General features: G+C 40.7%; 1 protein-coding gene across 4 annotated transcripts in view; it reads right to left on the bottom strand.

Moving 5' to 3' along the window:
• TEX264 (testis expressed 264, ER-phagy receptor) overlaps window positions 1–24584 on the bottom strand; it is a 180464-nt gene that overhangs the window by 28302 nt on the left and 127578 nt on the right. For all 4 annotated transcript variants that reach the window (XM_079968061.1, XM_079968064.1, XM_079968063.1 and 1 more), the window contains one exon: window positions 8536–8713. In XM_079968061.1, coding sequence (XP_079824187.1) covers window positions 8536–8713 — 178 coding nt within the window. The remainder of the gene's footprint in view (window positions 1–8535; window positions 8714–24584) is intronic.

Genomic DNA, 24584 nt, shown 5'->3' with positions numbered 1-24584 from the left:
GGGCGCCCTGAAGCAGAGCGCCCCTCGCGCTGTGCATACATCCGCAGCGTGGGGAGCCCTGCAGGAGTTCCCGGCAGGGTTCCCCACGCTGTGGATAGCAGCCTGCCGCCCAGTGGGAGGGGCGCCCTGAAGCACAGCGCCCCTCGCGCCGGGCAGACATCGGCCAGCCCCACAAGCTCGGGGGACAGCAGGGAGGCGCAGCACCGCCATCCCGCTGTTCCTCGACCTGGTTCGGTTTCCCCGACCTGCTTTTGGGGGGGAAATAAAGGGGGGGGAATTTCCTTTATTTCCCCCCCCAAAAAAACTAGGTGTGTCCTATGGGATGGAACGTCCTATGGGACGAAAAATACAGTAAGTAAAAGTATTGATTTGCATGACTGTAGACTGAGTCTTGAAGCTATAGGTGGTATCCAGTGAAGTAGTTATGGCGTATGGGATGTTAGGGGAGGGATAGAGCCTCTAGTGGGGGACACGTCATGCTCCTTCTGGGGTAGTTTGTCCATGTTTGGTCCCCAACCTATACTCAGCTCTCACCGGTAGCTCCTAGAAGCTGTCAGTATGCAACAGCCCCCAAACTCCTGGAATGGCCTTGACTAACTGACTAAAGCAGGTGAGGGTAGCTGATGGGTCTCAAACCCTAAGTGAGTTAGGGACTTCCCCTGCATGTGAAGACAGGCTCTGGTGGATTGAACGGATGAGACCAATAGTGGGGCAAACAGTCAAGAAGGTGGTTTCTGCACATGCTGGAGAGTGAAATTAGGGGCAGGTGGGGCTTGTCAAACTGGGAAGGTAGCCCATCTAGGAGAAGGAAAACTCTGATCCTAAACTTCTGCTGTCTTTTGGGATATCTTCAGGAGAAGAAAAGGATGAGGAGTAAACCCTACACAAATCCAGAGTGGAGTCCCAAAGACAGTTGGATGGTGCCCTGTATGCCTCCTTCCGGCAACTCCTGGAGCTAAACTGGTGCTAAATGTATTGCTCTGTTTTCCTTTGGACCACATTAGTGAGTCTGAAAGGTGGAACTTGTTGTCTGGGCAGCCCAGGACCTCCATACTGCTCAGGCTTGCACTCTGGGGAGGTCACTTCGGTGCTGCTAACACAGCAGTTTGGCTTCACCTGCGGAAGCGCACTCCACGGTCTCTTGAAACAGACAGATGCCAACAAAGGTTAATCTGAAGTCCTGCCTCAGATTAATGCCTGACGGATACTCTATTTATAACCAAACCAAACCCAGCTTTAGAAGGATTGGTGGCACCTAATGTTATTTATCAATGTTAGAGTGCATGTCTGAAGTCTTGTGCTATATATATTGAGCACGGCTTCCTTCACTCTTTTTAGACAGCAGGAGAAAGTAAGGTCAGCCATTTGGAAATTATAAACAAGTTACCTCGTGGTAAATTTGTTTCAGTTGATAAGCAACACAGTTGTATAACAGATAGACATTGTTAATTATCACCTATCTAATAAGAAATTCTCTAAAAGTGGAATTCATTCTTCACACAACAGAATTCAGGCTAAAACCCTCCTGCAAATCCCTGGAAGACCAGTATAGTGCTCCTGGGATGAAAGTTATCTGGGTTGATGTTCTCTTAACTCTAGTTAAGGCAGAATTAAGCAGAAGATGCTAAAGCAATAACACAAGGTACTACAATGCTGTTTAATCTGTTCTATTGGACCTCGTGTTGTTTGTATTAAATCAAGAGCTTGCAGAGAGGTGGTCTTTGTATTCCAGCTTCTCCACTGAGGTTTTAGTGGAAAAGAAACATTAGAGGAAGTGTTAATAGATCTAAATGACATATTAATGGTTACTAAGGTAACCTTGAAAGTAGCTTCACATGCAAGTGAAACAGTTAAAAGAGCCTATGTACATCCTGACACCTGCATAGCACCTAAACAGCATCAACAGAATGTCTTCTACATCTTTTCCCATTCCATTTTATGACTGACCAGTTGTAGACTCCATGGCTTACTTACTGGATTTCTTACCCACCCTTCATCATAAGGTCCAGAATAGATTACAACAATATGAAAATACAGTATTAAAATTGGATTAAACAAGTTACAGGCAGAAGAACATGGGGAACAGGTGTCAACATCAGCCAACATTTTTTCTCTCCCAAGACCCAATTGTTCTGTTTATCAATCTACTCTGATGAAGAGTTTGAGAGCTTGTGCACCTTTTTGTGTTATTTTGGTTGCCAATAAAGATATTGTCCTAATATGGACATTGGAAGTATCCAAATGCTAGTTTGTTTGTTATATTTTTTAAAAAAATATCAATGTGGTTTACAATCTCTATATAATAAACACACATAATAAAAACAGATTTAAAATCAGAGACCATCAGACTTCCGGGTTAGCGCCATCGACTAATGGCAGATTCCCTCTGAGCTCCAGAGGGAACCGGCTCCGCAGGATCGGGTCTTGCCGCTGCGGCGACGCGGGGACCCTTAAAAATCACAGGCGCGGATGCCTGTGAGCGTGGTGACTCAGCGGGCACCATTTGCGCCCCCCCAAGCTGCAAAGGAGCCTTTTTAAAGGCTCTGGAACGGGGACGGGGTGCGGCGCGGTGCTGAGAGTAGACTGCTTCTTCTGCGGAGTGAAGCCGCAATGCCATTGTCGGAGAGCGCTGACTTTTTCCTTTGAACAATTGGACTCTAAAGCAACAACGCGTGAGTAGTACGGAAATTGGAATTTTAAGGAAATTTTGATGAATTAGGCACGAGTGGTGAAGGTTTAAAAAGGAAGTCCGCCCCCCCTCTTTGTAAATAATTTAAAGCAAAGGACCTGCTAACTAAGGTCGAGAGAATCCTTTTTTTCTTTCTTGTAAAAGACTTTAATTTCACAGTTTGGTATTATAAGAAATTTTACTGGAGGATGAAGAACTATTTTGGGAGCTGAAGTTATACCCCCCCCGGACCCGGGAGCGTCCCGCGAGAGAGCCTGTTGACGAAGTATTGAAGAGTTTGACAGCTGTCAAGTTAGCTGTCAAGACGGAAAAAGAGAACTTTGTTTCTGTTGCTTCTGCTGGCTATATTTGTTACAATTTATTGAAAATAAGGAAGGGTTGATACAAACTAACTTGTTTTTTGGATTTAAGCTGAAAGGAACATTAAGGAACCAAAATCCCTCTAGATGGGGTTTAGGGACATTACAAGAATGGCTGGGGGAGGGAAAATTCAGGCTGAATTGGATAGAGCATTTGTTCTCTTGGGAAAGTTACAAGGCCAAATCGATGTTTTGGCTACAAATGTTATAACTTTGGACATAACAGTAAATAACATTGTTGAATTTGATAAGGATTTGAAACAGGAAGCCTATTCAATTGGACAAATAGAGAAACTTGAGAGCTTTGAGAACATGGAAAAGGAGACATATGTTGCCCCTGAAGAGAAGGAAGGAGGAGCTGTAATTCTGCAGATGTCAGAGGAGAGCTATAATTTGAGGCCTGACATGATGGCAGCAAAGGAAAATAAAAACTTGATGTGGAAAGTCTGGCCTGAATTGGAGAGTGAAAAATTGAGAGATCTCCTTATGTGGAGATCTGAAGACCGAAGGATTATAAATTTGATTAAGGTGGAAGTTGGAGCTTTGGGGACATTTGGACTGGAAAGGAGTATGAAACAAGAGTTGGAATACCCCATAGGCTTTACTTTTAAGTATGGAGGTCTGGCTGGAAGAAACATGGATCCTGTTGGGCCGGAGCATCTCCGAGATTTGGGGTTCAACATTAAGGACTATCAAAAAGGCCGGCAGAGAGGAACTGAGAGAGATTTAAGAGCCTCGGATGTGAGATCTCCAGGCTAAAAGTATATTGATACTGATGGACACTTGCTGGGGACTGAAACCGGGAAGGGGTGCGTGGAGTTTGGGAATCCAAAGGGTATATAATTATAATTTGTTTTGTTTTTATTTTGTTTTGTTATCCGTACGAAAAGTCGTGGAAGGGAATTTTGGTCGACTTTAGGAAAAATGTTTAAGAATGAGTATTGATGTATAAGTATTGATGTTTAAGTTTGGATAAGCTAAAACTGGTCTTTAAAACAATCTAAATTAAATGAAAATAAGGTTTGTAAAAATAAATTGAGGAAATGGATGAAAGTGAAAAAATAAAATAATAACATGTTAAAATAAATTATCAAGTTAAAGTTAAGAAATAAGTAAAAAGGATTTGCTGAGCTAATAATTTGCATTGGAATACAAGAAGGGGAGGTGCGAGGAGGTCTGAGAAGCAAGTTAAAAGAAAATAAGCAATTGAAATTTTATGTATTTTTAATTGTTCTTAAGTTTTGTACTTTTGTATTTTTGCATTTTTGTCATTTTTTGTTTATTTTTGTTTTTGTGTTGTTATTGAAAATGCTAATAAATATTCATTAAAAAAAAAATCAGAGACCATCAGCTAACTATTATGGAAATATATTTCTGTAACTGTCTGCATAAACCTGGCAACACAGTGAACTTTTCAGCAGGTTGAAACAGAAGGTGCCTGCTGAATCTTTATCGGCAGAGAAAGGTTTTATTTCATGTTGATGCCAAATTGAGCCTTGCTAGCTCAGGGGACAACCAACGTCATACCTGCAGATGATCTCAGTGAACGAGCTGGGATTTAAGGGTTTAGACAGACCTGAAGGTATCCTGGACTTACGTTGTTCAGGGCTTTGTAAATTAATACAAGGAATGGGCTTTAAAGGGTAAACCTCTCACAAGATGAAGGTGTTCCTCTGATATATTTTCAAGTGCCAGGCATCCCTTTAACTTCAGTGACTTCAACATTTTTACCTGCTCCCCATATGTCAGTGTCTACCAAAGGGCATAAACTGCAGAATAACCAACCATCAAACCATCAGGCAGTGAAACTGGTATCTGCTGCTTAACTGAACAACAGCAAGCAAAAAACATTAAAGACTCAACATCTTCTCTTATGAATACAGCTCAGCCTCCTTCTCAGTGGGAGCCTAAGAAGTAGGCAGCTAGTAGCTGTCTGTCTGATGTGTCTTCAGGATCTGGCTCCCTGGGCATTTTTATAATTTACCACTATTACAAAAGGAACGTATTTTATTATCGTATCTATTTTGAACTATTGCATGCATTTTGCTATGTTTGTGATACACGCCATGGAACTTCATGGTTGTTTAGATGACAACAAATTTATACACCATGTGTAATGCATACGGTATTTATAAATAGCAGTTGCAGGCGATGTATATTTTTGTCCTACAAGATGTGAGCATATGGGCAGATCCCAGTAGCTAGCAAGCTTCAGATAGCACTGATGTCATGCTCCTCTCAAGACTGCAATTGCTTCCTTTATATATGCATAAATCTTTTTTACCTGTCACCTTAGGATAACAATCACTATCAAAATGTCATCTGAAGCAATTCAATATTCCAAATAAGACAGATAAACAAGAATTATGTGATGAGAACAGTTACATGTGGCTTATCCAAGAGAAGATACAGACGTAAGCACAATCATGTTCTTTCTGTGTTACATGTCCAAGGATGGGCAAAGCAGTCTATTTCAGTTTCTTTCATTTTTTCAGTCTTAAGGTCAGTTCACCACATTTCATCATTAATTTGCAATTTTTAAAAACAAGTCCTCACAAACACTTATCAGCATTTTAGCTGTATTTCTCCTAATACAGTGAACACATTTTATTATGTAATTTTGCCTAATGTGATTATATTTCCCAATGTAATGTCTTAGTTTGCATTTCCCCCTCTCGCATATGCATTTTTTATGTACATTTGTATGTACATTTTATGCATTTTTTGCTTATATGTGCATATTTGTACATATTTTTTGGTTGGAAACTGTACCACAAAATCTGGGATGATGTGATTTTTCAAAGGATTGTTTCATTTTGCTTTGCCTAATTTTTTGGGAAGTGTGAATTAAGAAGGCTCACATTTTAATTTATGAACCATGGATAGCATTATGTCAGACAGGAGAGAAGAGAGAAAATGATTCCTTTGAATAACCCCAGCAAATGACCTGTGCTTCCTGAAGAGGTCAAAGAGAAACAGCAGCAGAAAAAATAGCATGCAGGAGATAGCATGTCTGATACTGAGGGGTGTGATTGGGCCATCTAATTCAGTACTGATTGGCAGCAGCTCTCCAGAATTTCAGATCAGAATCTTTCCCCAACTCTTTCTTGAGATTCTAGGCATTGAACCAAGCGAAACACACACTCTACCACTATCTATGGCCATAAGACCCCTTTGGGATAAAGAACTGCATTTCCACAGATATACACCCATATCACACCCACACCAAAGCCATCAAAAGGTAACTGAATGGAACTATAAGCACCAGTTATCCTGTTTTGAATAGGGCAAACATTGTAATTAGAGTCTAAGAAGGAACTAATGTGTAAAGATTAAAAAGGTAAAGGTAAAGGTACCCCTGCCCGTACGGGCCAGTCTTGACAGACTCTGGGGTTGTGCGCCCATCTCACTTAAGAGGCCAGGGGCCAGCGCTGTCCGGAGACACTTCCGGGTCACGTGGCCAGCGTGACATCGCTGCTCTGGCCAGAGCCAGAGCCAGAGCCGCACACGGAAACGCCGTTTACCTTCCCGCTGGTAAGCGGTCCCTATTTATCTACTTGCACCCGGAGGTGCTTTCGAACTGCTAGGTTGGCAGGCGCTGGGACCAAGCAGCAGGAGCGCACCCCGCCGCAGGGATTCGAACCGCCAACCTTTCGATCGGCAAGCCCTAGGCGCTGAGGCTTTAACCCACAGCGCCACCTGCGTCCCGTGTAAAGGCCAGCTGCTTATTAGCATCTATGAGGGCTTAATGTTCACGCTAATCTAGTGTAAAGATTAGCGTGAACATTAAGCCCTCATAGATGCTAATAAGCAGCTGGCCTTTCTCTTCCTTCACATGACACAAAAAAGCCTGGGCCATAACATCAGGTGAAGTTGGCTTTTGCGATCAGGGTGAGAGAAGGACAGGAAGTTCTGGTAGTGCAGGATATATTCTTAAACACGCAGGCCATCACCAGGATAAGAGTATTTAAGCCCTTTTGCCTACCCTACCAACTTCTTTGAAAATTCTTGCCGCCCTTTCTTGGGAATAGTGCAGGTGTTTTCCTGTCAACTCAGGACCAGATAAAAATTCTGGTTTTTGTTTCTTTTGCCTACTCTGTACTCAAACCTACTCTGATGGTTTGAGGGTAGTTTGAGTGGCGGTCCTGTTAATGAGGTAAATTAGCCACATTTAGGAAGGTGGTGTGTGTGAAGGTGAACAGGTAAGGAATGGGTTAAAGTGAGTACCTTAGGTAGGTAGCCACTCTTCAGAGTGATAGGTGCTTCCTGAGGCTTGCCACTTGGGCCTGTGGGATCCATGGGCAAGATACAGAGCACCTTTGAATCACCCCATGGGAGATGTGGGACCCCAGCAGCACTTGAGAAGGTTTCCCTACTCACCTGAGTGGGCAGGCCTTAAGGGAAAGAGCCGGGATAATTCCTTCCACTATCATTAAGCAGGGGTTTGCTCACCTCATACAGGTAATGCTGTACAGATAGCTTCCTAAACTGTCACCATTTTCTGCCAAATTTAACTGTAAATTAAACATGTGGCTCTAGTGCCACCCAGCACCTTGTGCCTTGCTTCTTTATTTCCACCTCTGTTCACAAGGTCCATTTTCCCCATTTGTTCACAGGGGTGATTGGTTTTCTTTCTTTTTTGCTCAATTGCACATTTTTCTGGGAGTCTATGGCAAAAAATACATTTCCCATGAAAATGATGATGAATAAAAGAATACCAATAAAGCCAAGAATAGCCTTTTAGTCTTGGAATAGCCTTCTGCTGTCAAAGCACAGCATTCACTCATAAATTTGGCAATGGTTAAAAGAGAAGGTGGTAAGCCACAAACGTGATACAGGTCCTCACATATCAACACTCCATATGTTCAAACTGCATTAAACTACAAAATAACCAGCTCTTTGAGCCTCCTTTAGAAACAAACAACAGTTATCTTGTTGGCTAAAGGATCTATACTGGGACAACAATGAAGAATCTCTGTCTTAGATAAAGTATCTAAGAAGGCAAGAGCAGTATGAAATGAAGTTGTGAACTAGTGTATATCATTTCTGACAATTACTGATTTAGGAATAGCATGAACGCGAAATTTACTCAAATCTAAACCACCATTCTGGTTATAGTCATTAAATAGCCTTGCTTGTTATAGTAATGCATTGTAGCTTCATATAAATGGGAAAGGCCATAGAGTAGTGGCAGAGCATACGTATTTATTTTGCATAAATATGCATGTCAGTCTTCAGTATAAAATATCCTCAGGGCAGCTAATAATAAAAGAATTATAGAAAGTCTCAAGTTCATTCCTTCTTGGAATCCCTGATTTAAAAGACTCCCCAAGTTGCTTCCAGTCCAAATAGAAGTGCTGGGTTAGATGGACCAATGGTATAAAGCATATCTTTGCATCTTTAAAAAATGGACTGTTTTCCAATACAAGAGGCACATTACTAGCATTGAACTCAGCAGATTTCCTCTAGTATTTCATAATAGCATACCTGTGATATCTATTTGAGCATCTTCAGCTTCTGCTGCTGCTGCAGCTGCTCTGCTTTTCTTCTCCAACTCTTTCATTTCAGGCACGTAGAAGTCCCCTTGACGGGCAAGGGGGCATACAAAATAGATTTTGTTGCCTTTGTAGATTTCCAGTCTGGGATGGGCACACAGTTTCCGCTCCTAAAAGAGATAAGACACACAGCATTGAAAACGTTCCCCCCGCTCCCATTGTGTTACAACAAATGCATACATCCACAGACAGATTTTCCAGAGGCCCCAGGAAGAACCTGCATGTGCCCAGGTGGCCCTAATCTATATTCACTGTCTCCTCCACCAACCACTTCCCTACTTTGGTCCCCTCTGGAATTGCTGCTTCTTTATCCCCGTAGTCTAGGGGTGGGGTAGGGATCTAAGGCCCAGGTTCCAATATAGCCCTCTAGGCTTCTCTGTCAGGACCTTAGATTCTCCGTGGGCCCCACACTCCCTCTCCATGAACCACACTCTTCACCAGAAACTCTATCCTGCAAGCTCCACAAGTGCTTTTGCCTGGCTGGAATGTGCCTTTGAACTGGCACATCCTTGCCTGGAGGAGACTTGTGTGTGTGTGCACAGAGAAACCTCTGCTTTCGCTTGGCCGGAATGGAGCCAACTGTACATGGTGAGAGTCACATGTACATGGTGAGAGTCACAACCGTTGCTCCACTCACCTTTGCCTCTGGCCCCACCCACCACTGGCATGCAGCTCCCAGAAGCATGCCCATTGGCAAATGTGTCCCCCAGACTGAAAAAGATTTCTCACCCTTGCTCTAGTCCCTATAAGCCTATACTTTATTGCAACGCACTGTAAAATGGAAATTTTATTATTCCTCCCCTGCCTATTCATGTCTCCATTTCCCCTCTTCTTCTTTTGTTTCTCTGTGCCTATTTTTTTTCATTCTGTGTAGAGGCCTGTCATTCCTGTTCTATCATACCATATAAATAAGTCACAACTTTCCAGATCAGCAAATCCTGAAATGTGATATCTCAGCACTCCAAGGAGATTGGCATGCATACCGAGACATATTTGTCCAATTCCCAATTCTTCTGTCATTTACCGACACCGGGAGACCAAATTTTAAAATGTTTGATCATCTAGTGAAAGGGGGCAAGAGCCCTCATGCTCCAAGATAAAACAGATAATAAACTGCAAAAGGTGGCATAGCAGATCAATGAGCTATACCTCTGAAGCAAATCCATATTCCATTGTTCTGAATTCTAAAACTTCTGCCTTAAGCATCAATATAAAATACTTTGGGATTCATTTCAGAAAGAATATACAACACATAATCAGTGGGTAAAATAGCTTTAAAAAGTTCAAATTTTCAATCCTTCCTAAATTATCATGCTATTAATCATGTTTCCACATTATCTTCTCCTGATTCATTTATAAATTACACCAAGCTCAGCTGGTGTAAAAGCAAAATGGTAGAGCACATAATTTCTACACAACATGACCAGAAGTTAGTCCTGGCTGATCTAGTTAAAAGATAGGAGAAAAAAGACCACACCCCAAAATCCTGGGGTGGTGAGGGCAATTAGTATCAAACCATTATTTACTCAGTATACGGCACCTATCGAGTTTATGAATTTGCCTGGCAAGCAATACATAGATGAAGCCAGGTCATCTGTTTTTGCAGGTAATTAACCTATTAATATTTACTCAGTACTGCTCATGGTGTTGTTGTCATCTAAAAGAAAGAACAAAGTAGAAACTTCTCTCTCTGCGTGTTATTGGGAAGTAGTCCAATGGACAGGCAGGTAAAGTCCGCCCCCCTCCCCCCTGTGAGGTCTCTTTCCCCTCAACTAGCTGGCTCTGTGCAGCTACTGCAGTGGAATGAACTTTCAGCCTTCTGGCTGAGATCCTTACAGGTTCCTTTCACATTGCATCCCCAGCGAGGGAAGGACTCTTGTGCAGGACAACAGCAGACCCTCCCTCATGGAGTGACAAGCCTGCCAGAATCCTCTTGTTTGCAGAGCACTGGGGCAAAGGTATCATCAGTGGGCCTGGGAGCACTGGTTCTAGATTTTGTGCCATTCATTTATTTCAGTACAGTAGCACCTTGGCTTACATCACCCTCAGGTAACATAAACTTAAACCTGGAAGTGTTTTGCCGCATGCGCAGAAGCGCTCTACCGTGCCATGCGCAGAAGCGGTCCCTCCAGGTGAGGAAACCTCAGGATCCGACTGGAGCTCCGGAATGGATCCTGTCCACAACCGGAGGTACCGCTGTACTTAAAATTGTAAACTACTTTGGATGCCTTAGCAGAAAGGTAGTTTATAACTGCAATAATAAATATCCCTCCCTGCTCCAATCAGTCTCCTCACCCACTACTGTGCTTTTAGGCCAGGCAGTACATATCCCCACACACCTGGTCTTCCTGGCCTTGCCCTCTCATTGATGACATCACTGCACCACAACTGTCATTACAACTACAATTATTGCTCATAACTACATATGCCTAATGCGGCAATAAAGTGAGGGCAAAATTTGAACCATCACAGAAAAAGTAAAGTGTCTTTGATCTCGCAAGGGGGTCTTTCCCTCTCATTCCACTCACTTCAGCCTGATTCTACCCTAAACAACCCGGAGGCAGAAGTAAGTTAAGAAATAGTTATCACTTCCACACTAATATTGAGTCAAGAGGACAGGGTGTATTTGAAGAAAAGATGGGGAGCGGGGATGGAAGATTAATATTGGATGATATCTGGGGGAAGTTTAATAATAATATTTATTATTTATAAGCTCCTCAGACACTCAACATGGTACAGTTTTTTATATATATATTCTCTCAATTTTATCTTATTTATCTATTCTATATAAAATAGTAAGGCACTCAGAAAATACTGCATGTTACTTTTGACTTGGGATTTTGTTTTCAAGTGGTAAGTGACCCTGAATCTTTGAAGCACAATAACAGCACCCAAAATGTAAACAAACATGAAAACAAACTAGCAGAGTCCTAAAGTGCTTTACCTCTGTGTTTTCAAAACTAGTTTTCTAATTCTATGGGAGACAGAAACCTTAATATTTTGTTCCAAGTTTCAGGTTTAAAATGTGTTTGTCCTAGTGATCAATTTGGCCCAGGGACTCACATTTCTCTTTGGTTGCTCCCTGGAAAACAGATGCTAGCCTGCTACCCATTTCTAAAGCATTTTGCAATGTTGACCCAAGCAACAGGGTTTTAGAGGAGGCCAGCTGCTGCTCCTAGCAGGGAGCTGACACAGCTAAAAACCTTCCCCTCTGCATGTATATAAGACTCTTCTGAAGAAGCCCCAAGCTTCACTGAGTAATTAATCCAATCCAGGAAACACAGATAAAAGTAGCTCCATCAAGGAAAGTTCCAAAATAGTGTTTGTCAGAGCCTGATGACTCCTGCCTTTTCCTTTGCCCTCGTCTTTAGATACAGTCCCTTGATTCTAAGTGAATCCCTGGCTTTTAAGCATTCCACACTGCTTGCTGTGCAGCACCCATTTGGAAAGTCTACAAGTGCCAGCTGAGCAGGAGAGGGGGCGGATGGCAAAAGCGGGCGTTAGATGGATCAAAGAAGCAAGGCCCTGATGAGCTGTGCAAGGAATGGACTTTGCACTGAAAGAACAGCTGGCCATTCTAATGAACGCCCACATTCTGCCCTCCCAGCAGCTGTGTTGCTTGACATATATTATGGTTTGCATGGAGTGTGTGCCTGAGGAGTGGGGAGTGAGATTCTTTGCTAAAATGCTACAAATGGGTGGGAAGGAGGATTAGTTGCTATCCTCTAAAATAAATGTCATCTACATTGTGCGTACAGACTTCTGCTCATGTCCCCAAATAGCCTTTGTTGATCAGAGTGTTGCCAGCATACTCTGTAACATGCTGGCTGCTCTGTAGCCAGAAGGCCTGTGAAGCAAATTCCCCAAGAAGGTTGGATATGACATCACACAGGGCTGTACTGTATTAGCAGAAGAGTGGATGGAAAAGGAGGACACGTTTAGAAGGTCAAATGAATGGTAAATAAAGGGGAGGGGGACACTACAGGGAATGTTAACCCACAAATTAGGAGTGAGGTCAACTTTTTCTTTTTAGGTGACCAGTTCATATTCACCCAAGGCTGTCAGTTCTGTCTGACAGTTTTTCAGCAGTGATGACAGTAAAGAGAGTTTAGAAGTCCCAGTCTACTGCATAATGAGAAAAATTTCCTCTATCATCTGTTGATGCGGACTCAGTTCCATGAAAGCTTATGCCATAATACAATTTGCTAGTCGCCCAGCTATTCTCCTCACTAACAAAAACAGACATTATTTTAAAATTGAATGGTGTGTGTACATGTGAAGAGCAGCACTGAAAAAATAAGGGGGGGGGGTTGACAAAAAAATTGCTGCAAGCTAGTCAAAACCTTCTCTGGGAATTGAAACTTACACAGACTGTTGATAAGTTTAAGTGCTCTCTTTTTCTTCCATATCACAACCAATAAGAACCGAATGGGAAGTCTTAAGGCTAAGATATGGAAGTGACTAGCTCTGACAAAGTTTTATTGCTTGTCAATGCAGATGTCAGTCACTGTCCAATAGCTATCCATGACACTTGCACAACCCAATTCTACTATTGCTTTTGCAAGGGAAATAAATTTGCCAGGTGACAATAATCGTCTCCATTTTCTCAGCAACAAAATAGTCTAATATTCCAACAACAGAAGTCATACCTTGAGCTCATGCAGAAATAAAGCTTCCCATTAATTAACCATAGTTATGGGATTAGGAGCAGGCTATGGTCAGTGGCATTTTATCACCATGTTGTTTGTTTGTTTGTTTGTTTGTCTGTTTGTTCTAAACACTTCTTAAGTTTAGGCCCAACTGCACTATTACTTTCAACAAATGTTTTTAACATGAATTAAAGAATGGCTTTTAAAAAAATGTAATGACACGCTCAGAATAATTTCCTTCCAGATTCATGGCTATGACACACCCATAAATAAAATAAATAAAACTAGTATGCAATGATGTATATACACACAAAAAGTACTATACCCCCTGAAGTGTGGAAAGTCAATTGCAATTCCATATGTAGCTTACCGCAGAAGAGCAATGACTAGGTAGTACTAGGGAGTCACCAACCTTGAGGCAACCCAGGTGAAAAATCATTACAATGCAATTCCATTATGTTGCTTCAATGTTAATATAGTGCAGTGTGAGAAAACACTTCCTTGGAGTCATCTAAAAGAGTACCTTTTTCTCCAGCATTTTCAGATTCACAAGAGGAAATAGAAGCAAAGAGGAGCTGATTTATTAGCTCTGCAGGGAAGTTTGCCTTAATCTAATTATTAAAAGCAAGATCTGATTAATTCCTCCACCACCCCAACTTCCTGGTAGCTTAAGCAAAATCCTGCCTATGAAAAAAGCACAATATATAGCCAATCACATCAGACATCAACTGCTTCCAGGGGTTAGTGATTTCCAGCATTTTGCAGACAAAAATAGCAATGTGTAGGTATACTTGTAAAATCTCTATTCTCACACCAATGACCATTGCACGCCCATCCCCATGCTTTAACATGTTATTTGTTGTATTCACTTACGGTTGCTGGACTACAGATTCATATGTTGCTAGACTACAGATCCCATCCGTTCCTACTGAGATGACCAATGATTGGGGTGATGGGAGTTGTCGTCCAGCAACATCTGGAGGGCTACAGGTTTCTCACGCCTGACTTATGTTGATGGACGGGAAGCTCCATTTGCACTCTGGTGCAAACTAATCTTTTAAAAAAGATATTCCCAAAGTAACTTAAGAACAAAATAGGGACAAGTGACTTAACAGGGGAAGATACGAGAAGAGGACTGTTCAAGTATACTCAGTAGAATTCAACATCAGGCTCTTCCAATTGCGCTGTCAGTTCAAGCATTGCAGCTTGCCAGATTAAATGACCCCCCTCCTTCATCCATGTGACATTCTGAGGGCTCTCCCAACCTCCTCTGAGTTAATTTCAGTGCAGGTCGTGAAGGAAGCACCATTGCGTAAGCAGAAATCCTTGAGCAGGGCTTCTGCTGATAGGGGTGAGGGTGAGGTTAGGTGAATCCTGCCCACCTAAAGGAAACTGAGATCCATAGGAAGTGTCATTCTGATAATCTGCCAGGCATCTTTTGTTAATATACAGACCTATCTGGGAGAAGACAAGTGCATTATATTAAGAAAGGCTATGTGCCATTCCCTAATTCAGAATGTGTTTGTTCCTCTTTTTCTACAAGCACAATTATCCCATGGTACACAATTACTACTCAGACCTCACAATTGCCTTCAACTGCAAAGCCAAACCTCCTCAATACATTTATTTTTAGTAACACACTCGATGAAGGTTCCTAAACAAGCAAAGCATTTACAGAGAGTGAAATGCTTAATGCATTCAAGTAAAAAACATTTGGTTTTTAACAAACTGTAAATCATCCAGCCAGTTAAGGGACACAAGACTACTGGCACATATGTGATTGATATTTATTTTTTTTTTATTTATGTAGCATCTTTCTGGTACCTAACAAGACCCTACTGTATTGTAATATATGAGACTATACTAGGTTATTTCCCTTTGGCTGAAAACAGTGGGAAACTCAAGGATCAGCAACACTGAAAACATGCTTCAGATAATGGTTGGTTAGACTCTCAAGTATGGAAGAATCACCAATCTCTTGAGAAAGTTAAGTGTTCTAGGACGCAGATCACTTTTTAAAGAAGCCTGAGAGACGTGAAACACAAGGGGTGTGTGTGTGGAAATGAAGCTGTTCCTGGTGTTCTTTTTATCCGGAAGCCAGTTAGGACAAAATACTCAAATTCAACACAGTCCATGCCTAGCGTTACTGGGACAAATTCATTTTAAATTAGAGCAGTCAAATACCCACCATTCATGGCATGTGAAAACCAGTGACATTTTTGCTAATTTTTGGAGGGGCTGAGAGAAATCTTAATTTTCTTTTTTTTTTGTATATAATTTTTTTATTAATTTCCAAATAAAAATACATAACACATCACATTTCAACTTTAACAAATTTTTCACTTTTAGACTTCCTTCAGCCTCTCTGATAATCATCCAAATTTAATTTTTAAATACACATTTCTTAAATTCACTATTGCCTTTCAATATACCCTTTGAAACCTGTTTAACTTTTTTTGCAATATTTCTTTGACTTTTACAGAGCTTCTTTAAATGCCACTAACGTTATTTGTCTATCACTTATGCTTTCCCAATAGTCCACCAACTTTCCCCAGTCCTCGATAAACTTTTGGTCTCGTAGATATCTAATCTTTCCTGTCAATTTGTCCAGTTCTGCATAATCCATCAGCTTCATTCTCCACTCCTCTAATGTTGGTACTTGTTCTTGTTTCCAATTCTGGGCCAGTAATATTCTCGCCGCTGTTACTGCATATTGAAAGAGTTTACAATCCTTTCTATTTATTTCATTTCCTATAATTCCTAAAAGGAAAGCCTCTGGTTTCTTAACAAATGTATATTTCAACATTTTCTTCAGTTCATTATAAATTAATTCCCAGAAGCTCTTCACCTTTTTACATTCCCACCACATATGATAGAAAGTACCATCCTTTTCTTTACATTTCCAACATTTCTTACATGTTTTATACATTTTTGCAAGTTTTACCGGTGTGATGTACCATCTATACATCATTTTCATAATATTTTCTTTTAACGCTGTACATGCAGTAAATTTCATATTTTCATTCCATAATTTAATCCAATCGTCCATTTGTATATTATATCCGAAATCCCTGGCCCATTTTATCATAACCGATTTAACTTCCTCATCTTTTGTATGCCATTCCAGCAGAATTTTATACATTTTGGATAATATTTTATATTCGTTGTTTATTATTTCTGTTTGAAATTTTGACTCTTTCTCTGCGTAACCATATTCTTTAAAGTCCTTCTTAAACATTTCATTTGTTTGTAAGTAATGCAACCAATCATATACATGCTCTTTTACCTCTTCATAAGGTTTCATTTTCCACCTCCCCCCTTCCTTAACAATTAACTCTCCATATTTAATCCAATTTTTCCTCATATTAGTTTTTTTAACACTCATAACCTCTAATGGAGACAACCAGTGTGGAGTTTTTGACTCGAGTAGGTTTTTATACCTATCCCAAACTTCTTTCAGCGATCTTCGGAAAATGTGGTTCTCAAAACCTAAATGACCTTTCTTCTTTCCAGACCATAAATATGCGTGCCACCCAAATCTATTATCAAATCCTTCTAAATCTAACAACTCCGTATTATCTAATTTTATCCATTCCTTTAACCAGCAGAGAGAAATCTTAATTTTCAGTGGGTGGGAGGCTTACAATTAAGGCAGCCGTTTTCAATTTCCAAGGCTGCAAACCTAAGGCAGGGGTGTTGGGAGGAAATTGAAGGCGGCTCCTCTGCCTCCTCCAATGCTCTACTGGGCTCTCAAATAAGGCAGAACTCAGGGTGGAACATATTCATTCATTCTTTAAATTTTCACTCACATGGTGAAAAATGGAAGGAAAATAAACCATGCCAGCTCTAGAGTTAGTTTGGTTTACTCGGTGGTCAAGTTGGGACTGGAAGGATGCTGGATCTTTTTGATCCAAGCCTTCTCCTGGTCCTCCTCTGACACACCTCCAATCTGCCTTTCTGATGTTGGAGCTCCAAAGTTGGTAGAGCAAGGGCCTCCCAGGAGCCATAAGATTTCAGGGTGAAAGATGAAGACCAAGAAGAAGAAGAAGAAGAAGAAAGTTCTCCCACCATTTCAAGAAACAGCAGAGTGTGTTTCCACTGGGCTGCTCTGCAGCAAATAGAAATGTGGTCAGATTACTTTGACAATCCCATCAACATTTGCCACCAATGAAAATGAACAGGTTTCTCTCAAACTCCAAAGATTTGGGCCCACTCTCAAAACTGATGGAAAAGTTGGGGCCACGTTCCTTGGCTCAGCTTTCATTTAAATTTATGTACTTCACTTTAAGTTCGTTGTGAATTGGGCTGCCCATCTGCTCGGTCTAGAAATCAGATTCTCTTTCATTTGTTTGAGTTATTATGATTTCTGGATGGTGGATGTCCTATGGCAGTAAGACTTGTTTTGAAGTAAATACTGAAGTGTGTGTGGTTTAAGGAAAACAGTATTCTTTCAATCAGAATGCACAAATATCAACATGAGAGGTTAATGTGAGTTATTAACACACTATTAGCAAAATATTCTCCTGAAAATCAAGCCATAAGTGTCAACACATAAAACTAGAACAATTAAGTAATTTATGCAATAAAAGGCACAGGGAAATGACTACTAACAAAATGCCTGCCACTATAATGCAAAGAAGGTTGGGACAGAAAGAGGGGCTCATATTGCAAAATGTCAAGGAGGGTGCATGAAATCACCATGCTTTGTGCTCAGAGACTCATTTTGCTCTGCTGTAGTTTCTCCCTCAGTTGAAAGCTGGGCTGCTGAATGTCAAGGTCACATTTTCCTCTCACCATATAGTGTCACCAAGGTAAAACTTTACTTGGGAAAGATATTAAAGTAACAGTGTGTACACAGGGACAATAATTAGGAAGGGGTGAAAATTTTCTTTAGTGACTCCAATTTCTTGGGCTATGGGAACAGGTTTTGTTGTTCAAAGTCTTGCTAACTGTAGGTTGGTTACTTTGTCCCAGCGAATTTAATGGCAGCCCCTGAGAATTGAGCCTATTCCTATCAACATCTCTCTGGAATCAGTTTCTTGGGCTCTTTTCTAAAGAATTAAAGGATATGGTTGAAATGCAAGGATTACTGTTGTTGGCAGGATTAGGGTCATGTATCCTGCATTAGCCAAAAGCTAATCATCACAATTATAACAAATAAAGGCTTGACATATTTTGCTTTTGAATTACTGAAATAAATGAACTTTTTCACAATATTCTAATTTTCCTCTCCAGGAAAAACTGTACCCAGAGGCAATCCCCAAATCTTTATTAGGGGAATTCCCATTGTTGTTGTTTTTCCAACATGCCACATAAAAAGTATTGGGATGTGGAACCCTGATGCAGCTGCACACATTCAGCTTTAATGGTGGAGACTACAATTCCAGGAGAAAGAAATAAGCCAGTGAAAATTAGTACCGGGACAGTGTCAGATAGAAATGAACTGAACTGTAATCAAAGGGCTGGTCTGAATGAAAGCCAAGATTAGCTGTTTTTTAAAACCTCCCTCCCTTTGGGATAAAAAGTCATTTGAAATCAATACTTCTGTATTTTAAATAACACAGATTCTATAGCTACACTTGAAAAGATTTCTTTCCTTACAGATTGACCTACACACTTGGTAGCAATCATGTATCTGAAGTTGTTGACTGTTACATATCTTCCGCAAATCAAAGGCACCATCCTGACTTGGGAGCAGAAAAATGGTATCTGGAGGTTCCTGGACCTGATTGCCCCTGCAAAAGAATATAGTTCAACTCTTCATTTTTAACATAACACTTCATCTTGGGTCATCCAGAGTCAACTACCACATAAAAAACCCGCTCAGCTTTTTTGGGTGAGTGGTGTTGCAGCCAGGATCCAAGCCCCTGCAATGATCTGGCAGTGGGAGTGGGGATTGACGCCCTCCACATCGCCTTCCGGGCTGTGTCGCCGGTGCTGAGCAGGGCCCTGCCCATGGGTAGCCCTGCTGACCAATCAGCACTGGCAGGGGCCATGGCTGCAGGAAACTTAAACCATGGCACGGCCAGGGATCCCTCCTCTTGGGCCCTTCGCCGGATCTCCCAACCCACCTGCCCTCTCTTTTTATGCTTTGCTATAACATGACCTTGCTATGGACAAATGTCGGCTGCCATATTGTTGGGGTCGTGTAGGAATTTTTTCCACTTGGCAAATTGGCACCAACCACTTGGTTTTCACCTACCTTGTAGCAATCGTCACAACTTTGTGAGGTTAGGCAGTGGGTAAGCCTGAGGGGTGGTTGTAGACTCCGCCTGCCCCTCCTCCTTAAGGGTATCTTGTTAAAGGGATCCGGGGGTGTGGATTCTGCCTGATGCCCGGGTGTGGGCTAGGGCCATGCCACGACCCCAACAGGATCCCCCCAGGGTCCCCCTATTTGATGTAAGTCATAGGGCTCCCCCTACTTTTGATTTATACTTAGATGGACTTCCTGCAGATGGGCAGGAGTCGAGATATAGCCTGGCTTCACTCAGTGCCTAAACTAAACCACTCACATCTGTAACCATTAAAGTTCTGGCTATTTGAACCCATAAACCTATATATTCATGTTGATGTGTTTATTATCCACTAGGGAACTGTGGGTCATGGGGCCTTGGCACACAACATCTAATAGATCACATGAAACCTGCCTGTGGCTCAGTGGTAAAGCATATGCTTATGCAGTTAGTCCTATTTACAGTCTCTGAGGTTGAGTATCTCTAGTTAAAAGGTAACACATCAGAGCTAAAAAAGCTTACTATCAGAGCCCTTGGGAGAGCAGCTGCTAATCAGTAAATTGTATGGACCTAAGGTCTGACAGTATATAGGGCAGCTAGTTATAATCATGTTAGGTGTTTTCTTTTTGAGAATGCAGTTACAAAGTAGCTAGTACATGTTAACAATAAAAAATTAATAACTGCAATCTTATAGCAGATTTCCACTGGGACTTGATTTATTATTACTATTATTGCTAATTCTGACCTATTATTAAAATAAAGGGAGCATCACATCCCTTTAAGGGCCAACATATACTGTGACTTTGTTGAAGGCAGAGCTGTGAAAAAAAGAAAAAAAAATGCAGACTACTGACAAAGAGATAGATGCCTCCAAGAGGTTATAGGGAAGGGAAAGAAAGGATCCATTCCAAAACAGGTGAAACAATATCAAACACAGACCAAAAATGTATTAAATAGAAAGTCTGAGTTATATTTTTTTTAGGCAGAGCCGACACATCTCATAACTGTTGATTTTTTAAATGACAAACCAAACAAGAAATGTCCCTGCTGCTCTGTCCCTTGGGTCTCAAACTCAACAGCTAGCAGCATATCAGAAAACTGAAACATAGATATTTTTGGCAATAAATTCCAGAGGCATGATTTTCAAAGACTTACAATCTACACTGGGTACATTCAACTAGCACTCAGGCATCAAGAATCCACACACCCAACACAAAAAAACCCTAATTTATTTTGTACCACAGTGGATATGAGAGACTTTAGAAAGAGAGCCTGGTTTCACTAATATCTACAAACAAAAGCATCAGTATTTCAGCTGATATCCAAATATTGTTATTTTTCTCCCCATCTCCACCCCCAAGCATTTCAACTAACCAGCACATTTACACATGATTTACAGTGCAATCCTATTCATGTTTGCAGTGTTCAGTGAATGTTACTTCCAGGTAAGGATGCATATGAATGCAGCCTAAGTTTTTGATGTATACAAGAGGGGATCAGTAACCTATTCTTAAAATGTCCAAAGGAACAATAGGTAAAAGGGTGAAGGTAAAGGACCCCTGGATGGTTAGGTTCAGTCAGATTTGACTTTGGAGAACAACAGATTGCAACCAATATACCTCCTACCTCACTGCTCTACCAATCCCATTAAATATACTGCTTATGCTATAAAAATGTTTAAAAGTCAAAGGAAGGAAAGTGAGGAGGTGGCCTGGTTGAGCAATCTATGCTTCTCCTAGTTCTTTTAGAAACACAGGCATGCTCTCTGGATTACCACCTGGCAATCCTACAAACATCAAGATGAGGAAAGTAGGTGTCTGTATAGAACGCCCTACCTTAGTTACAAAGCTGTACTTTGAAGAAAATAGTGGATTGTGCTTAATTTAAAGCAGGAAGGAACCTATGTAACCCAAATAAGATCCTTCAAACATCTAAGCACACCAGGAGGAGATGTGGAAGAGAATCAAAATGGTATTGTCCCAGCTCCTAGGCATATTCTCTTTTCAGACCATAATATTGTGTGAAAAAAGGAGCAGGTCATTTACATGTTATCCACTTACATCTTTGAAGGCAGGTTGCACTTTGCAATTATAGCCAATGCATCAACTGAAGTATTGGTAAGCCTTGTTTCCAACTGTATTTGCTGTTTCTCTTGTTCGTATGCTTCATTTTGTGACACCTCTTGTTAAGTTGTCATGGGTTTTTTTTTGGGGGGGGGTTGCAAGTACATCAAGGTTTAATATTTCATATAATAGGCATTTTTAAAAAAAATCAGAGACATTATCATTGTAACTAGCCAAATTTTGAATTATAGAATGTGGTATAATGACCTAGTCATTTTCCTTCATCTAGGAAGTTCTCTTGTAGGCTCAATGCTTCAGATGAGCTCCTTATATGTTAGAGTGATCTGAGATCATTATCAGGAAGCTTATTGCCTCAGAATATGGCTTAATAATAATAATGCTTGATAAGTATAAAGAGCATGCTTAGGTTGAGGAGCTAGAAAGGAAAAGAAGGTTGGCTTTTGTGATTGATTCACTGGTTTAGCTATGCAGTAAAGCTTTCAAATGTTCCACTACTCTTCCTGCTGAAACTATGACTGCTTAATCCAGCTTGCCTGTTTACCACTGATGGATTCGCAACGTCAATTAGTAAGTTAATAATAAATCAGAATGCAATAGATCTTGCACAAGTTATTGGATTTACAGTGATCCAAACATATCATCCAAGTCACAGTGACCAAGATATACCTGCACCTTAGAGATGAAATAAAGGATACTCAATTAAGGAAGTGATCATTCCTGTAAACGGCAATTGAAAGACTGAATAGGGGAAAGGTGGAAAATTAGAAAGCTTAAAGAGGTATGTTGGAATCCTCAGAGTATGACCATATGATAGGATGCATGTTTGGCCTGCAGTTAAATCTCAAGTTCAACCTTCTGCATCTCCACAAAGGGTTAGAAAGAACCCTATCTCAGAACCTAGAGAAAGCCACTGCCAGTCAGTGATACTAAGCTATATGGACCAGTGGTCTGACTCAGGATAAGGGCAGCTTTCTGTGTTCCTAATCAGAAGTTCAGAACATGTAGGATGAATTATGGAAGTTCTGGAGAGAAAATGTAAGTGAGGTGTCAATGTGAAAGCAAAAGAGTTGAAGGCAATAAGATAGAAGTATAAAAAAGTAAAAACTGTGTGTTGCATAAACAAAAAGATTGCACAGAAGGGAAGAGTCCCAGTGCTGTCCTCTGATTTCTTTGTGTGGGATTTAATAAAAAGAAGATGAAAGGGAGAGGCTATTGAGACAGCAGCTGTAGAGGTATTATTGAAAAGGTGGCATCCCATTTTTATTCAAATTCAAATGATGTGGGGCTCAAGATGTTGAACAGGTTGTGGACACCAATATTAAGGGGTTGTTGTTTTTTGTTTGTTTCTTATGATGATACATTCTGAAAACAGCAACCAGAATAAGGATAGTTCTAGCAGGTGAACTTTGGGTGAGAAATGAATGTGAAGCTAGCTGATAAAAAACAGCACTGGCCTAAGAGAGCAGCAGGAATGAGTAAGGGAACAGGGCTTAAGAAAAAAGACAACACAACAAAAGGCACTGGCATTGGGCGAGCTTTGATCTATCCCCAGTCTTTTTGAGGCTCTGGGAAAGAGATTGGCAGATTTTTACCTCCACTCTTAATGGAACTTTGATGGAAATTGATAGGACTACAGAATCAGCTGAGGAAAATACATACAAAACTGTATTGATGACTACAGATACTAGATTGGGACTGGAATTTATGCTATTGCTATTCTAGAGAATGAAAAGTGTGTAACATTGGACTCGGCTATACAGCTGCAAATAAAATGTTTTAAGTGTGTTTTAAGTGCAATATGCTATGTGACACTAGGTGGTGATGGTGGGCCTTATGGAAAATTCAATGTATTTTTAAAAACACTTTAAAAAATGCATTTTCAGAATGGTTTTTATGTGTGTGTAGATTCCACCATTGTGTGCTAGGGAATGGTGAGTGTTTGTGATTGTTACATTTGGTCCTGCTTTCGTTTTCATTATTAATAATAAATAAAAATGGCAAAAGAATGTAGATATCACAGGCATATAGATTTTTGGACTGGAAGGAAGCACAGGCAGCTAAAGAAAAAGAAGTTTTTTGAAAAAATGAATTTCAAAGTGAGAGAGGAAAATTGGGAGAAAGAGAAAGAATGGGGCAATAATGGGAGCCCTGTGCTTGGCTGAAATTTATGACCGATCAAGGAGAGCAGGCAGTTGGTTGGTTGGTACTTAACCAAGTGGCAGAGGTGGCTGAGAAGTTAATTCACTGGCATGTAAGTCAGTGCTGATTGCGAGAAAGAAAGAGACTAAAATGCAATTACTAAAATACATTGACAGAGCACATCTAGATAGAAAATAGAGGAAACTTGCCATAATTTAGTGACAATTCTATAATGCAGTAGAACAATAGTGCAGTAAGAGAAGTGGCTTATTTAGAAACAAATTAGAGACAACCTCTGTCGATTTTGCAGGTAATCAATAAATGGAGTGGCTGGAATGAGGAGGCAGAGTTTATTAGGCAAGGCACTTGGTCAATGAGCTGGTATAACCTGTCAGCAGGGATGCTGCTCTTTGTGTTCCTCCAGCAACACACAGAAATTAGTTTAAGTATGTTTAATGGATATAGACTAGCTAGCACCAGGCTTTAAGACTGGGCAACTGGAGTAAATAGGGATGACTGAACTTGTACAATAGCAATTATTTGTATAATACAAAGAAATTAAGCAAATCAGCATTAAAACTGGCCAAAAATATCTGAATTCTATCCCAATCCTATGTTCAGTTATGAGAACATTCTTTTATTCTAACTTCAATATATGCTTTTTGCTAGTATTTGGGGTGTTTTGAGTCTAAATGCCATGGGGAACTGTGAAACGCACAGAAACCTCAACACTGTACATATACATTATTTTGTTTATTAAGTCAAAAGTGTATAATCTTGATGCGTAGAAATTTGTTGTTGTTTTTTTAAAGCTGAGATCATCAGTATATCAAATCACAATTCCACTGCGTGGATACAGTAGCACATACCAGTTAT

This window comes from Podarcis cretensis, assembly GCF_951804945.1.
Source record: "Podarcis cretensis genome assembly, chromosome: 2".
NCBI lineage: Eukaryota > Metazoa > Chordata > Lepidosauria > Squamata > Lacertidae > Podarcis > Podarcis cretensis.
Note: the sequence above shows the minus strand (reverse complement) of the source record. Positions and strands in the feature narration are given on the sequence as shown.